The sequence below is a fragment of the Acinonyx jubatus genome, chromosome C2 (genome assembly GCF_027475565.1).
Source record: "Acinonyx jubatus isolate Ajub_Pintada_27869175 chromosome C2, VMU_Ajub_asm_v1.0, whole genome shotgun sequence".
NCBI lineage: Eukaryota > Metazoa > Chordata > Mammalia > Carnivora > Felidae > Acinonyx > Acinonyx jubatus.
This window is the reverse complement of record NC_069384.1, coordinates 47,465,183-47,480,986: the sequence shown is the minus strand read 5'-3', so window position 1 is coordinate 47,480,986 and position 15,804 is coordinate 47,465,183. Positions and strand designations below refer to the sequence as shown.

At 40.2% G+C, this 15,804-nt stretch overlaps 1 protein-coding gene across 4 annotated transcripts in view; it reads right to left on the bottom strand.

Moving 5' to 3' along the window:
* Positions 1–226: 226 nt before the first annotated feature.
* The window catches only part of LNP1 (leukemia NUP98 fusion partner 1), a 38,304-nt gene continuing 22,726 nt past the window's right edge, over positions 227–15,804 (bottom strand). For all 4 annotated transcript variants that reach the window (XM_053220737.1, XM_053220736.1, XM_015065943.3 and 1 more), the window contains 3 exons: positions 15,478–15,678; positions 5,197–5,427; positions 227–730 (listed from right to left, as the gene is read on the bottom strand). In XM_053220737.1, coding sequence (XP_053076712.1) covers positions 581–730; positions 5,197–5,427; positions 15,478–15,639 — 543 coding nt within the window. In that variant the 5' untranslated portion in view covers positions 15,640–15,678 and the 3' untranslated portion in view covers positions 227–580. The remainder of the gene's footprint in view (positions 731–5,196; positions 5,428–15,477; positions 15,679–15,804) is intronic.

Below are 15,804 nucleotides of genomic sequence, written 5' to 3'. Positions count from 1 at the left end.
CCTAACCCTGCCACCTCATCAGTGAGTTCCTGAACTTGTCTAAACTTCAGTTTCCTCAGCCAGCAAGTGAAAAGAATAGTTCCAATCCCAGTGTAGTGAGGATTATTTTAGGTGAGCCATTGAAGAACCTGGCACAGTACTTGGCATGTTAATTACCAGTTCTCATTAAATGGTAGCCATTAGACGTACTTACATAATTACTTCTAATAAAGAAGTAAACCTAGAGTCACACCAATGTCTTTTATTTGAAATTATTTGCAAGGTTGATGTGGAAGAAGAAGAGTTTGTGAAGATGGGTGGGTGGTTCTTTAAATATCTCTCTTTACATTTTTAAGAATTACTTATTCTATCAAGCTACCTTTGATTCTCCTTGTGCCCATAAAAGGACAACAACTCTCAACTAAGAGGCCAGAAGCAGCTGGAGCAGGTGCCCAGTCACCTTGGGGGACTGCCACACCCACTGCCGGCTGCAGTCACTCAGCACCCGCAGACACTCTCTTACAGCTACCTCCACCTGGCCTGGCATTCGGGGACCCGAAAAACACAGTGGCATCTGTAGTCATGATGTGGAGACAAAATACTATTTGGGCTCTTTTTCAAACAAGGAGGGCGTGGATTCTTCTCTGTGTTCTTCCTTCCTAGATTTCCTTCTTTCCTCCATTTTCTTTCGAGATTTTATCTCCATCCTCAGACATTCTCGTTCATTTCTCTCCTTTCTGCTCTCAGGTCCCTGAAAGAGAAAGGTCAGAAAAGGGTAGGAATGTACTAACAGCTAACAACATGCAACATTTCTCCTATCAGAGATGAAGAAAGCCCTGCTCATGTAGTAGACTTGCGCATCTTAGTTTCTCATAATAAGTTAGCATAAGCCTAAGTGTGTTGCTAAAGGTTTTAGTCATAAATAAAGGGAATGAGCCTTGGGTGTCAGCAGAGAGACTGTGGAGGAAACTCAGCCTGTACACAACCCTGCGTCTGCCTCTGACATGTAGAAAAATGTGTTCTCACAGTACGATATGATTAATAGTCTCCTGGTGCTTTTCTGAAGAGGAATATGGCAAGTGAATCATACATGGACTGATTCTAACTTCCCAGGGTCCACTTCTTTTAAATTACATTAATAGTAGTGTTTGCATTAGTTTTAATGTGTGAAGAATGGAGTGTTGAGGAATGACATCCAACCACACTGTCATTCCCCAACAGGTTGCCCAGGGGTCCACATTCACTGATTCATTGAACACACACTACCGCTCTAAGATCAGGAGATACAGCACTAACTAAAGAAAGCCTACTTCTTCAATATTACACCTAGGTGGACAGTGACAGGCAATCAATAAGCCTAAAAGGCAACAAACAATATAACAGATAGTGATAAGTACAACGATGATGAGCAAACAGGGTGATATGATAGGGAAGTGTGGAGGGGGGAGGGGAATGTTTCTTCAGTTTCCATGGTCAAGGAGCATCTTTCAAAGGAATTACTGACTAAAGAATGGCACTGATAAATGTGCTGATGGTGTCTACTTACACTTCTATTTTTAAGAAAAAAACCAAATAACATCATTACTGTCCCCCCGCCTCCCTATGAACTGGAAACGCGGGGGAACGCCTGAGTGTCTGTCAGTGTGATGAGAGGCAGTCAGATGAGCAAGATCGTGACTCAGTCCTGCAGGCTGAGTTATGAGGGTGTCCGGTTCCTGCAGTGGTGTCAGCTACTCTTCAGTGCTGAGTTGTTTTCACACCTACATTGCTTCACTTCTAACTATAGTGGTCCAAGGGTCAAAGTCACAAAGCCAAACAAACGGTGAAGCTGAGATGCAGCTTAAGAGAAACCTAAAAATTGTACCAGGTCTGTAAATGTGCCTCCAGATTGTGTTCATCAGACCCGGTAGCTGTATTAGATCCATCAGGCTGATCAAAGTTCATACTAAGCAGTCATGAATGTCTCTAATACTTATAAGAGCAGTACAAAAAAGGAGGAAATACAGTGATGATTACTTTCAGTCTGGCTTTTCCCTTATTGAGAATAAAGATTATCTGAGCAACACTCATTAATAATGAACTGAAATCAGGGTGCCTGGGTGGCTCAGTCGGTTGAGCGTCCTAATTCGGCTCAGGTCATGATCTCACAGATCGTGGGTTCAAGCCCCGCATCAGGCTCTGTGCTGACCGCTTGCTCAGAGCCTGGAGCCTGCTTCAGATTCTGTGTCTCCTTCTCTCCCTGCCCCTCCTCCACTCATGCTTTGTCTCACTCTGTTTCTCAAAAATAAATAAATGTAAAAAAAAAAAAATGAACTGAAATCTGTTTTCTTATTTCATTTAAAAACAAAATATAAAAATTTTCGAAATAAGCCAGTTGAGTTTTTCAATATCAAAATGAAAGAATTTAATTTTGTTGGTCATGATCAGGTTACAAAATTAGCTTGTGGCTCTTTTTGATGCTGAAGGATAAAAAATTTTAATTTACATGTTACTATACATTCGGCTCCCAACCAAAATACATATCATTTTTAGATTTGCTAAGAAACCACACTTTTTAGTGTAGTTAGCTTTAGAAAAGTATGTCAATTGTTAAGTAGGAACAAGTTTTAAAGTAAACGTATGTTCTAAATTTTTAATTTTACATTAGGATAAACTTTAAAGTATATACTCTTTAAAAATTGATATAAAAGAGGGGCATCTGGGTGGCTTAGTTGGTTAAGCGTCTGACACTTGGTTTCGGCTCAGGTCATGATTCCACAGTTCATGAGTCCAAGCCCTGCATCAGACTCTGCACTGAAAGTGTACAGCCTGCTTGGGATTCTCTCTCTCTCTCTCTCTCTCTCTCTCTCTCTCTCTCTCTGTCCCTCCCCTGCTCACACACTCTCTCTCTCTCTTAAAATAAATAAAGAAACTTTTAAAAATTTATATAAAATAAAATAGTCAATAAAATTATTTATCCTATATACATTTATGTATATAATATGAAAAAATAACTGATTTTGTGAATCCCTAGGAGGTTTCTAGCTATTATACATAGCCGTGAAAAGAGTTCTTGAGTCAAAAAATTGAAAATGCTCTCTTGATTGCCTCAACACTCAAAAGGAAGAGCTTGGGAAATGAAATATTAGCAAATATTTTAGGGATAATATGATGAGTATCTTTTTAAATAGGAGAACTGATTTCATGCTTGCACACAGTTAGGACTTATAATATTAGCAAATGAGATCATATAAGCAGTTATATAAGATGTGGATCATGAGGACATCAGATCAACAAAGAACTGTTAAGATTAAGGTGTTTTTTTTTTTCCAAAATATACCGTGACTTGCTCTGGAAAAAAAAAATTAAGGCTGATATGTCTCCTGAATTAATATAATGAATTACTTTAACATGTAATTTTAAAACAAGAATTCTTTCATTTCTGTTTTATTCCTGCCGAAAGCTCATAATCTAAATCTAACCATGAGGAAATATCAGATAAACCGAAATTAAGCATCATTCTAAAAAGGTGTCTAAAAAAGAAGCCTGTATTCTTCACATGTCAGTCAGGGTCATGAAAGACAAGGAAAGACTGAGGAACTGTTCCAGAATAAAATCAATTGGGGGGATGTGAAAATTGGTTGCAATACATGATCTGGAATTTCACTATAGAGAATATTAATGGAGCAACTGACGAAATATGAACAAGGTCAATAAATTAGATATAAAAGTATTGTGTTGGTGTTAATTTCCTGAGTTTAACTATTATACTGTGTCTTTCTAAGAGAATGTTCTGCGCTTGTTTGGGATTTAGGAAGGGGAGAAAGATACAAGTAAATATAACATAATAACATTTGGAGGGAATCTGAATGAAGAGTATATTTTTTATACTATTCTTGCAACACTGTTCTAAGTCTGAAACTGTAGTGTTTTGAAAAATGATATAAAGAGGGGCGCCTGGGTGGCTCAGTTGGTTAACTGTCCAACTTCGACTCAGGTCATGATCTCACAGTTTGTGAGTTCGGGCCCCACATCGGGCTTTGTGCTTTCAGCTCAGAGCCTGGAACCTGCTTCTGATTCTGTGTCTCCCCATCTCTCTGTCCCTCCCATGCTCATGCTCTGTCTGTCTCTATCTCTCAATAATAAATAAACATTAAAAAAATTTTAAAAACGATATAAAGAAAAGACAAAACAGGAACTCTTAATAATATTTAGGTATGGTAAGTGACAGTTGCTCACTATTCTTCCTTCCTTACTCCTCTTATGATCAGGTGGAGAGAGCAGCCTACTGAAGGACAATCACACCCAGGGTCACTCTCTGATAGAAGTGAGGTGCCAGCTGCAAGGCAAAGATGAATGGTGACAGTCCCAACAGCCATCACTGCTAACCAGAAGGCATTGTGTTCACATGGACAATGAGGTAGGAAGCACCCGCAAGTCTTCCTCTGTACATTCATAGGACATAGCTCAAAAACCGGGTGGCAATATGCCTAGTTGCTTATTTTTCTGCCTGGTGCATGGCAGAGACATATTATTATTCCTGTTTTGCAAAATAAAACAAACAAACAAAAAACAGAAAAAAGAAGTTATTTTTCTCAAGGCCACTCAGCAAACATGTTGCATAGTTCAAAAACTATCCCCAAATTAATAGGTCTCTATTACTTTATATATCAAGTTTGGCATTTGGAGTTTCTAGTCTTCGCCCATTTCATGCCTGTCTCTCCTTTGTGTTTTACGTAGACTCCCACAAGGCCCTCTGAATGCCTGGACAGCTCCTACTCCTGGACACTCACTAGACAGGGTTCAGAGATCTCCTGTGTGCTTTTTAGAAGTGCAGGGGAACACACTGCCGTCACACACTATCTGCTACAGAATTAAATACGAAAGGAACAGTTGGGGTAGTTTTTCCCTTCTTCAAATAGTGAAAGAAGAACAAGTCATGATTATTTATAAGAGTGACAAAAATAGTCTCAAAGAACCAGAGGACCTCAGTAACAAAAACATTCCACCCATAGTCCTCCAGGAATTCTTCTTACACTTATTGGAATCCCCAATAAAAATAATTTAAAAGATGAATATGCATCTGGGCTATCTAAAACTGAGTGTCATTTTTCATAGACCTCATCACTAAGCTGTAAATGAAGAAGTAAGAGTTGTTCTCCTCAAACTTGGGGAGGATGAACCCCTTTGGGTTTCCTTTTCTAAAGTGGTTAAATATTCAATAACTCTGTTACATACCGAAGAGACAGAGCGTCTGGTTCTAAAGCACAGTTGTTGTTCAAAGGACTCTGAGAATGCTTGAATTTTGGAATGGGATCTTCCTTTTGATTCCAGTGGCTCCCTGAATGACTCATCTGCTGAACATTTTCTATAATCCCGCATGTGGGTATGGCATCGAAATCCCTGGTCCTCATGAGAATGCCTTCTGGGATGGCTATCAGATGATGTGATTCTGGGAAGCACAGGAAACTGGAAATACAGAATAAAAAATTTTATAATATAAAGAGACTGTACAATATTAGCACAGGGACAGATTATCCATAAATTACCAACTAAACAAATCTCATGTTGAACTGAAATTTTACCTTTTTGATTAGCAGGACATTCCTTCCACAATGAAGGAGAGTCAATTGATTAAAACATTAAGTAGAACATTCCAAGACTAACTTTGTTCATCCTCCACCATTAGGGCAATATAATGAAGCATTCCAAGCCCTAAATTGATATGTAAAAATAAATTCCAAAATTAAAAAAAAAACTTTAAAGAAGTTATAAATGTTTAAGAAATAATGCAAAGGTGAATAGTTATATGATTGCTATATTTAGAAAGAATTTCTAAGCAAAAGCAATGGAAAAAGCCAAAAGGAAAAAACTAATTTAACTGCATAAAAATAAAGCTAATGTGCAGCACAAGCAACATAACAAAATTCATGGTAGATTTAAAAACTTTAAAAATATTTGCTACATTTTAGTAATGTTTAATAATAATATCCTGAAAAGAACTATCTCACATACATATAAACATACAAGTCATATAATAGTATCAATGTTAAAGTCATAATCAGAAAACAATCAAAGGACAGACAGTTCAGGGAAGCCAATCTTGAAAGAACTATTCTCTTAGGTCGCCTGGGTGGTTCAGTCAGCTAAGGGTCTGACTTTAGCTCAGATCATGATCTTGAGGTTTGTGAATTTGAGCCCCTCATTGGGCTCTCTGCTGTCAGCACAGGGCCCATTTTGGATCCTCTGTCTCCCTCTCTCTTTGCTCCTCCCCCACTCGCTCACTCTCTCTTAAAAATAAATAAATATTAAAAAAAAAAAAAAAGAGGGGCGCCTGGGTGGCTCAGTTGTCCAGCTTCGGCTCAAGTCATGATCTCACAGTTTGTGGGTTTGGGCCCCGCGTCAGGCTCTGTGCTGACAGCTCGGAGCCTGAAGCCTGCTTCAGATTCTGTGTCTCCCTCTCTCTCTGCCCCTCCCTGGCTCTCGTTCTCTCTCTCTTTCTCTCTCTCTCTCAAAAATAAATAAACATTAAAAAATTAAAAAAAAAAAAAAAAAGAACTGTTCTCTCAATTTTTCTCACTTCCCAACCGACTCCAATTTAGCTTTTGCACCCAAGGCTGATTTTGGTCAGGATATTGGTCTCAATGTTGCCAAACTCTGTGCACTTTTGCTTTTTAATCATTTTGTAGCATTCAATCCAGTAGCACACATGGCTCCCCTGGAAACAATCTTTCCTTGTCTTGTACCACTGCAGCTCAAGGGTGATCTTTCTGCATTGTGTTTTAGACATTGCTACTCCCTTGTTCCTCTAGCAGCTTACAACTATTGGAGTTCCTCTGGGTTCTAAACTAGTCTTTCTTCCCTTCCTTTCCTTTCTCACTCTACACTGTCCCCCTAAATATCTCATCCTCAGGCTTCAGTTTCTAGCTATATTATGATTTCCTAATGTGTATTGTTAGAGCAGACATCTCCTTGGAGTTTCTGCACCCTCAAATTTCCTCATGGTATCCCACTGGCACCCAATCTGACTTGTGCAAATCTGAACTCGTGACCTCTCCTCCCCAAACCTGCTCCTCCTGTGTCCCCTAACTTAGAAGATGGCACCACCATGCACTCAGGTACTCAGACCAGTAACTCAGGAGCCACTCTTCACATTCAATTGCCACGTCAGCAGATTCCACCTCTCAAATGTCTCTAAAAACTATCCATGCTTTTCTAGCACCACTGTTACTATTGTAATTCAAGGCACCCAGATCATCTTTCAGCCAGGTTACAGAAGCAGCCTCTTCATAGTGGATGTCCCATATCCACGCACTCATTTATTTTGTTGTTCCTGCAGCAGAAAGAGTGGGGAGGACAACCACCAAGTCACAACTGATCACTTTTCGTTTTGCACCTCATCTTGTACCACCTGCCCTTTCGCTGACAGTCTCACTGGTTAGTCACTTCCTCCAACTCCCATGCTCCTACCCGGCACAGGCACCTTCACAGGTGGTCCTCTGTGCTCATGACCACTCACCACCCCACCACATTACCTCAGGTAATGGCTAATCATACTCAGTCATTCTGCATTTCCACAGAAACCCTTCCCTACTGCCCTGGTTGGTTCCGGTCCCAGTTAGATGCCTTCCTGGGATCTCGTACTTCTCCTGTATGATACTCATCACAACTATACTCAATATTTGGGGTAATTTTGTTACACGTCTCTCTTCTCCATTCGACCATATGCTCCATCACATCAAGAGCCATGTTTCATCCTCTGCTAGAATCCCACTATGCAGCACTTTGCCTTATTCACAGCATGAGTTCATTAAATATATATTAGATGAGGGGCACCTGGCTGGCTCAGTTCAAAGAGCATGAGACTCTCAGTCTTGGGGTTGTAGTCTGAGCCCCACATTGGGTGTAGAGATTACCTTTTTAAAAATCTTAAACATTTTAAAAATAAAACCTTAAAATATATATATGTATATGCATATACATATATGCACACATATATATTCTTTCATTCTCTCTCTATATATATATGAATAAATATACAGAGAATGAATGAAAAATAAATACCAAAATACCAACTGGTAAAAATTGTTTATGCTTATTAGTAGTCAAAGATTATGGAAAATGAAATAATACACAACCTTACTTTTCAGTTTTAAAACAAAAATGTTACTAATGGTACCAATACCAGCAAGAGTGCAGGGATCTAGGCTGGTAGGACCACAAATGTGGATAGCCTTCCCAGAAAGCTGTTGGCAATATGTGCCAGGGGGCTTACAACATCCCCCTCCTTGGATCCATCCATTGCACATTGTTGTTTGCTGTATTGTGTCCCCCTGCCCCAAATTCATATGTTGAAGCCTTATATGAGTAGCTCAGAATATGACTACATTTGGAGATAGGGCCTTTAAAGATTAAGTCAAGGTAAGACCATTATGGTGGGTCTCATTCCAGTCTGACAAGTGCCATTATAAGAAAAAGAAATTTGGACACACACGGAGCGATGCCAGAGATAGGCTCACACAGAGGAAGGACCGTGAAGACACAGCAAGTAAGTGGCCATCCGCAAGCTGAGAAGAGAGGCTTTGGAAGAAACCAAACCTGCTCACACCTTTATCTCAGACTACTAACCTCCGGAACTGTGAGAAAATAAATTCCTGCTGCTTCAGTCACCCAGTCTGTGGTATTTTGTTATGGCGGCCCGAAAAAACTAATACACATGTCTAGAAACTTTCTCTCAAAAAATAATCAAAAATGTGGTTCAAGATTTGTAAAGCTACTAAAAAGACATGAGGTAAATTTGTATATATTATTCCATTTATTATAGGTAATACAGAGTACTTGGTGCTTTGGATAAACTGGGGAGCTAAACAGGCACAGTGTCCTGCAGAGAGATGATGTCTGCATAGGAGAAGGACACTAAACACAAAGGGCATATGCCTACAGCCTTGGCCAAATGCTGTAAAGGAAAAGTTCAAGGTGCCTTGAGAGGATATAATAGGGTAAAATAATGTATGTTTGTGTGGGTGCTGGAGTGGCTAAGAGGATCGGGGAGACTTTTGTGAAGGTGTGATGATTAAGATACAATCTGAAGGATGAGCAGGGTTAATTAGGGAACAGGGAACACTTTTCTGCCTGAGGATGAGCCCCATATGTGCCACAGAAGAGCTTGCCGGCTGGAAGGAAAAGAAGCTCGCTGAGCGGGAGTGCCTGGGAGGAGGGAGGTGGGAGGAGGGCTTGAAGCAGGATAACATTGTAAGATGGACAACCTTAAAACATACCTGAATGTTTTGAAAGGTTTTCTTTGTGCCATGGAACTTTTTTTTTTTTTTAGTATTTTCTAAGTTTTCTGCAGTGATCATGTATTATATTATCGAGAAAAAAATGGTACTTTAAAAACTTGAGACTGAGACACAGAAGAACACATACTAAATGACTCCACTTGCGTGAGGTCTCTAAATTCCTCAAACCCATAGAAGCGAGGAATAGAGTGGTGGTCGCCAGGACTTGAGAGAAGGGGGAAACAGGCAGTGGCGAATCAATGGGTGTAAAGTTCCAGTTATGCAAAGATGAGTGAGTTCTAAACATCTACTGTACAGCCTTGGACCTCTAGTTAACAATACTGTATTGCACACTTAAAAATCTGCTAAGATGGTAGATCTAGTATTAAGTGTTCTTGCCACAATAAAATTTTAAAAATAAAAATTTTAGGGGCGCCTGGGTGGCTCAGTTGGTTGAATGTCCAACTTCGGCTCAGGTCATGATCCCGTGGTCTGTGAGTTCAAGCCCCGCATGGGGCTCTGTGCTGACAGCTCGGAGCCTGGAGCCTGCTTTGGATTCTGTCTCCCTCTCTCTCTGCCCCGCCCCCCGCCCCCCACTAACGCTCTGTCTCCCTCTGCCTCAGAAATAAATAAACATTAAAAAAAAAATTAAAAATAAATAAATAAATATAATTTTTAAATTTGAGGTTGGATATGAAATAAGAATGTTTGCACAAAGGGCCTAAAAGAATGGCAAGAGTTATATACTTAATATTATATACTTAATATTTCCTATCAGATAGGTTTTTCCAGTTGTTTGTTTTTGTGTGTGACTTTGTGGGAAACAGGCTTAAAAGAGGTCTCTAATCAATTACAGGGAGAAGTTCCCATTTTTAAATATGCTTACTTACCATGCAAGCTCTACTTTTGGAATTTTATATGCCCTTCAAGTGTAATTTTCCTGGCAAAGACATGAAACAGTGCCCTAGCTTATTTTTATGTAGCTTATTTTTACCAAGTACATACATATCACCTCCACAGCCATGGACTAGCCTTAGAGGTTTCTCTCCCACACTGTGAGTGTGGGCTCTTGCCCATGGGATGGGATCCTTCATTTTGAGCTCACCAGCTGGGGTCCCAGATGACAGAGTGACAAAGCGTGTACAGACACTGCCTTCAGAGCAGTCACTGTCCAGTTCCCAGTTCTGACCCAAGGCATAGGTTCTCACTTTAATTAATTAATTAATAAGAAATCGGTGGGGCACCTGGCTGGCTCAGTCCGTGGAGCGTGTAACTCTGGATCTCAGGATTGTGAGTTTGAGCCCCACGTTGGGTGGAGAGATTACTTAAAAATAAAATCTTTAAAAATTATAATAATAAATAAATAAAAAGACACTGGTTATGTAAAATTTTCCTCTGAAGAGCTTAACTACTTGATATTCTTTGTCTTGGCTTTAATTGCAATCACCCTTCACTTGTACCCCTCCTGCTCTCTGTGTAAATACAAGCCCCTGAGACACCCATTAACACCAAAATGAGAAACAATGAGGAGAAAGTTCCAGGTGCTGGGATAATAAGACCCATGTTAAGTCGTAGTGCACAGTACCAGAGTACCACACTCTCTGGGGACCATGTCCTTGACCTCTGACCTCAGAACAAATCCTGGGAGGGAATCATCCTTCCCTTTTACAGATGAGGAAAATGAATCTTAGGTCAGCTAAATGTCTCGCCTAAGACTTATGCATGCAGGTGGAGAGAAAGAGAAAGGGCAAGCTTTATGGTGTCTCTTCTTATAAGAGTAGTAATCCCATCTCACCTCATGAGCTCATCTACACCTAATTACTTCCAAAGGCCTCATCTCCAAATACCATCACATTCGGGGTTAGGACTTCAGCATATGAATTTTGGAGGGTTAAGAGGGGGAGGGGGCGACATCAGTCCATAAACAGAACATATGCCAAATGCCAACCACCAGTATAAAATTACCTACTGTCTTCCCATTGTGATATAAGAGAGAAAGAGAAACATTAGAGACAATGAGGGAAAGGCAAAATGAAAGACTCTAGAACTTTTTGCAGTACTTAACTAAAGCATCATCTGGAAAAAAATTCCCAATTTTCAACACTTCCAGCACATAATAATAAGAAGCATAGGTGCTCATTAGGTACCAGGCAATGTCCTAATTACATTATATAAATTACTTATTGAATCTTCCCTACACCCTTATGAGGCATATGCTGTTCCCATCAGTCACCTTTACATATGGTCAGAGAGACGTAGGTAACTCAGTCAGTTACGCTGCTAGTGGCCGACCCTGGGTGGCTGCCTCTGGAGCCCTCCCTTCATCCTTCTCTACTCTGCTGCCCTTCCAGCGACTCCTCTACATCCAGTAGAAAATAGAAAACAAATCCATAGAGCGTAGAGTTGTCACTGTTGCCTGAAACTCTATCACTAGTTTCATCTTTGGGATTAAGGCATTGTCTCCTGTTGAAATTAAATATAAATTTAACCTGAAAAACAAGAAACCACTGTTACTCACGTAACTTTAGGGCATTCCTTCTCCTCAGGTTTATGAAAAATCCTCTGAGGGGGCCATGCCCCGCCCGTTCCGTGTAGTGAACAAATGCGGGCAAACCACCCCTATGGTGAGATACTGTAATGGTGACAGTGTGTAGCCATACTCAGGTCAGTCAGGATAAAAATGAAAATTATAAGTGTCTTCTATTGCTTTAAACTGAGACCATGAAGAGAGAATATAAAAATGGTTAAAGGAGATTATTTATTTATTTATTTATTTATTTATTTTGAGGGAGACAGTGTGCGTGGGGGAGGGACAGACAGAGAGAATCCCAAGCAGGCTCTGGGATGTCAGCACAGAGCCCCACACAGGTTTTGAACTCAGAAACTGGGAGATCATGACCCGAGCTGAAACCAAGAGTCGGGTGCTTAACCAGCTGAGCCACCCAGGTGCCCCAAAGGTGATTATTTCCAAAAAGAAAAAAATGGGGACACATAGGTGGCTCAGTCCGTTGAGCATCCAGCCTCTGCTCAGGTCATGATTTCTTGGTTCATGGGTTCAAGCCCTGCCTCGGACTCTGTGCTGACAGCATGGAGCCTGCTTCGGAGTTTCTTTCTTTCTGCCCCTCCCCTGCTTGTGTTCTCTCTCTCTCTCTCTCTCTCTCAAAAATGAATAAACATGAAAAAAAAATTTTAATCCCTTGGGTGCAGACAGGTAGAGGTTTATTTTTATATCCCCTCAAATGATATCATGTGGGCAAGCATATACTGTGCCTACCTTGGAGCATAGAGGAAGCACTGAGAAAGCATTTAGAATTAGCAAAGCTAGGGGTGTCGGAGTGGCTCAGTTGGTTATGCACCCAACTTGAGCTCGGGTCATGATTTCATAGCTCCTGGTTTCAAGCTCCCCACTGACCAGCTCTGTGCTGACAGCTCAGAGCCTGGGGCCTGATTGGGATTCTGTGTCTCCCTCTCTCTCTCTGCCTCTCCCCCACTCACACTCTGTCTCTTTCTCTCTCTCTCAAAAGTAAATAAACATTAAAAAATAAATTAAAAAATAGAATTAACAAAGCCCTCGGCCAGGGAATTTGGTTCTTCCTTGAAGGCTCCTTTCATTTAGCATAATCTCCCTTTCCATAGGCCCAAACTGTGCCAAAGGATGGTAAGAGAACCATGGTAAGGTACAGAAGATGCCTAGAAAGCTGAATAGACTAAAGTCTTTAAAATCTGCTTTCAAAGAGCAGAATAAATAAGGAATACAGAAACTTTTACTTGTGGCGCTGGAGGTACAAGGCACATCAGTCCAGTTAATGAAAGGGACTTCATATCACTTCATTTTTTTTCCACCAAGAACATCAGGACAGTAAAGTTAGATTTTTAAATTCACATTAAATCAGCAATCATAGAGCATTAAACTGAGGCTTGTTAAAAAATAGTGTTCTCTAAAAAGGACCACGCTCTACCCCTTGTCTACCTTGTTCTTTCTGACAAATTGTATTTTCCACTAGACTGGAAGTTCCACAAGCTCAGAGATTTTGTTTGTCTTCTTGTGCCCTATAAGCCTATAGAGGCTTGCATAATGTCTGGCACATAATAGGTATTCAATAAATATGTTCAATGAATCAAGGCTCCATCGCTATGGTTTTGCGGGAATCATGAGGCTGAAAGCCATATTAGAAACCACATTCAAATGGGAAAGAAGGAGAAAACTCTTCTCTTCCAACGCATGTAATGTTGATGGATACAGGTTACTAATAGGTTGTGAGAGGGAAGAGCCTTAGATTGGAGCAGTGGGGAGAGAAGAAAAGAGATAAGGCTAAGAGTAAGCTTTTCTTTTTAAGTTATTCATTGAGCTCAAAGCAAAACACACACACACACAAAATGAAAACCTAATGGTTCTCATATCTCTAAGGTAAGAAAAACCTGAGTACATTTTAGAATTTGAACAGTTAAGTATCCAACTACAGGCTCTCTTCATAAATATGTGGCATAATGTGACCAGAGGTGGAGATTCAGACCCCTGACTATTTCCCAGGACTCTGCTCACCTCACTTTGGGTCCCCTGCTCTGTGTTCTGTGCTTATGCTCTTGCTGTTCTATTGAATAATGTGGTCATTTTTATTCCATGCTTTGCATCCTTAAATAAGCACATACTTTCTGCATGTTAGTCTGATAATTATGGAAGTCACTGTTGACTAAGAGAATCTGAAGAGGTTAATTCAGGCAAATGCTCAAAGCTAGTATGAGCAGGAAAAGATATATGGACATCTTTTAGAAATGTCATACATAACAAATTCCACCCTGATAGTTTAAGGCAAACAGCACTGAAACCTAAAAATGGATTCTCTAAAAAGGGTGGATTATCTCAGTATTAAAAGTCTAATAAATCCTAAAATTTATTCAACAAAACTGTATTTTAAAAGTCATGTGTCTTCTTTTGTTTTCCTATTTTCAGTGGCTCCAAAGGGCTGTTGAGATAAATAGCAAATCAGAATTTTTCTCTTTGTTTCTCCCTGGTCCTCACTATCTGGAAACTGGAAACTAATTACACTTCTGGTTCACACATTGTGAATACCTCACTCGAAGTGGAACATAAGAGATTAAAATGAGAGTGTGATATGCAGGTGTTCATTTACAACAGAATCATGGACAGTTAGCACTAGAAGGGTTCCCAGGGATCATCCAGTCCAGCCTCTCTTCTTTTTTAGTTAAGGTACCTGAAGCTCAAAGAGCTGTTGAAACTTGCCCTTAGTCCCTGAGTATGCATTTGGTAATAAACCTATTTTCAAATATTTGTGTCTCAAAGACATTCCTCAAAACTTGCTGGTCAGTGGGAGTAAAAGAGATTTTGCCTTACACACTTTTATATCCCTTATAAGCATTAAGCATCTGAGAACTCTAGGGATAAAAATGAAATAAAATAACATTACCCCAAAACTTACTTGTTTCTGGGGTTGACAGAGGCAGAAGGTTGAGAATGTATTCTCTACAGCTGGAATTCTAAGTGACTCATGAAGAAGAAAAGCTGTATTATTGTTGTGTAACTGGGAAGCAGAGGACACGTGTGTCTGCAGTGGAGTCTCCTAGCACCGCAGTTGAACAAAGAGAACCACTGTCTGCACCTGCTGCGGAGTCCTCACCTGGTCAGGCCCACCCACTCCCCATCAGGGGCTTTCCTGCTTGCATCTTGTTCCCTAGACATTGGGTGTTTGCCTTGCTGAGGGCAGGACAATTGTGGCTCCTTCTACCCTCAGGAAACCAAAGGGGAACCAGAAGAAAAAGGATATCAAATTTTTTCAAAGGTGGTGATTTATTATGTGGAATCACCAATTCTTCAGAGGTTATCAAATAGTGGAGCTTATTTTCAGTATTTTCAAAAGACTATAGGAAATCACACATTGACCCATGCCAATGCTGCACAAACTATAATATCAAGTGTCTTTCCTTTGGCTTGAATTATATTAACCCTCAGAAGGATTGTCTCAGGTTTATCAGTAGCTCCAAATCGTAGTTAAAGATATCTTAGACTACTAAAAATGAAGAAATCTTTACCTAATAGATGAACATCAGTTCCCCTGGAGAACAAGATAAAGTAATAAAAGGGATTTTTGTGGATATAAAAAGGTTTAGAAGTACTGCTTTTTAACCAAAGAAAATTTTATACCAAAGGCCTCTTCAAAAATTATCCAATAGAAACCCCCCTCCCCTAGTCCAGCTCTCCCCTGGTTCTCTGATAATAACTCACTGGGCAGGGCAGGGAGGTTTTCCTGTAACTGGCAGCTTGTGATCCATGACGGTCTCGGAGTCCTCTCTCATTCTCTTCTATCCAGCTGTGACCCCAGAAGCTGCTCATCCATTTGGCAAAAGACACATCATCATCATCATCATCATCATCTTTGTGCTCCATGTATAGGTGATTCAAGGTACTGAAGGCCTGTCCCTAGATCTGACAGAGAGCAATATCATCCAACAGGGCTGACTTGATGAAACCCAGGATCTCCCCCAAAAGACAAAATGAAACTGGTATTTTCAAATGCTCTCCGATAATGGGATTCTTAAGGGAGAAAGATTT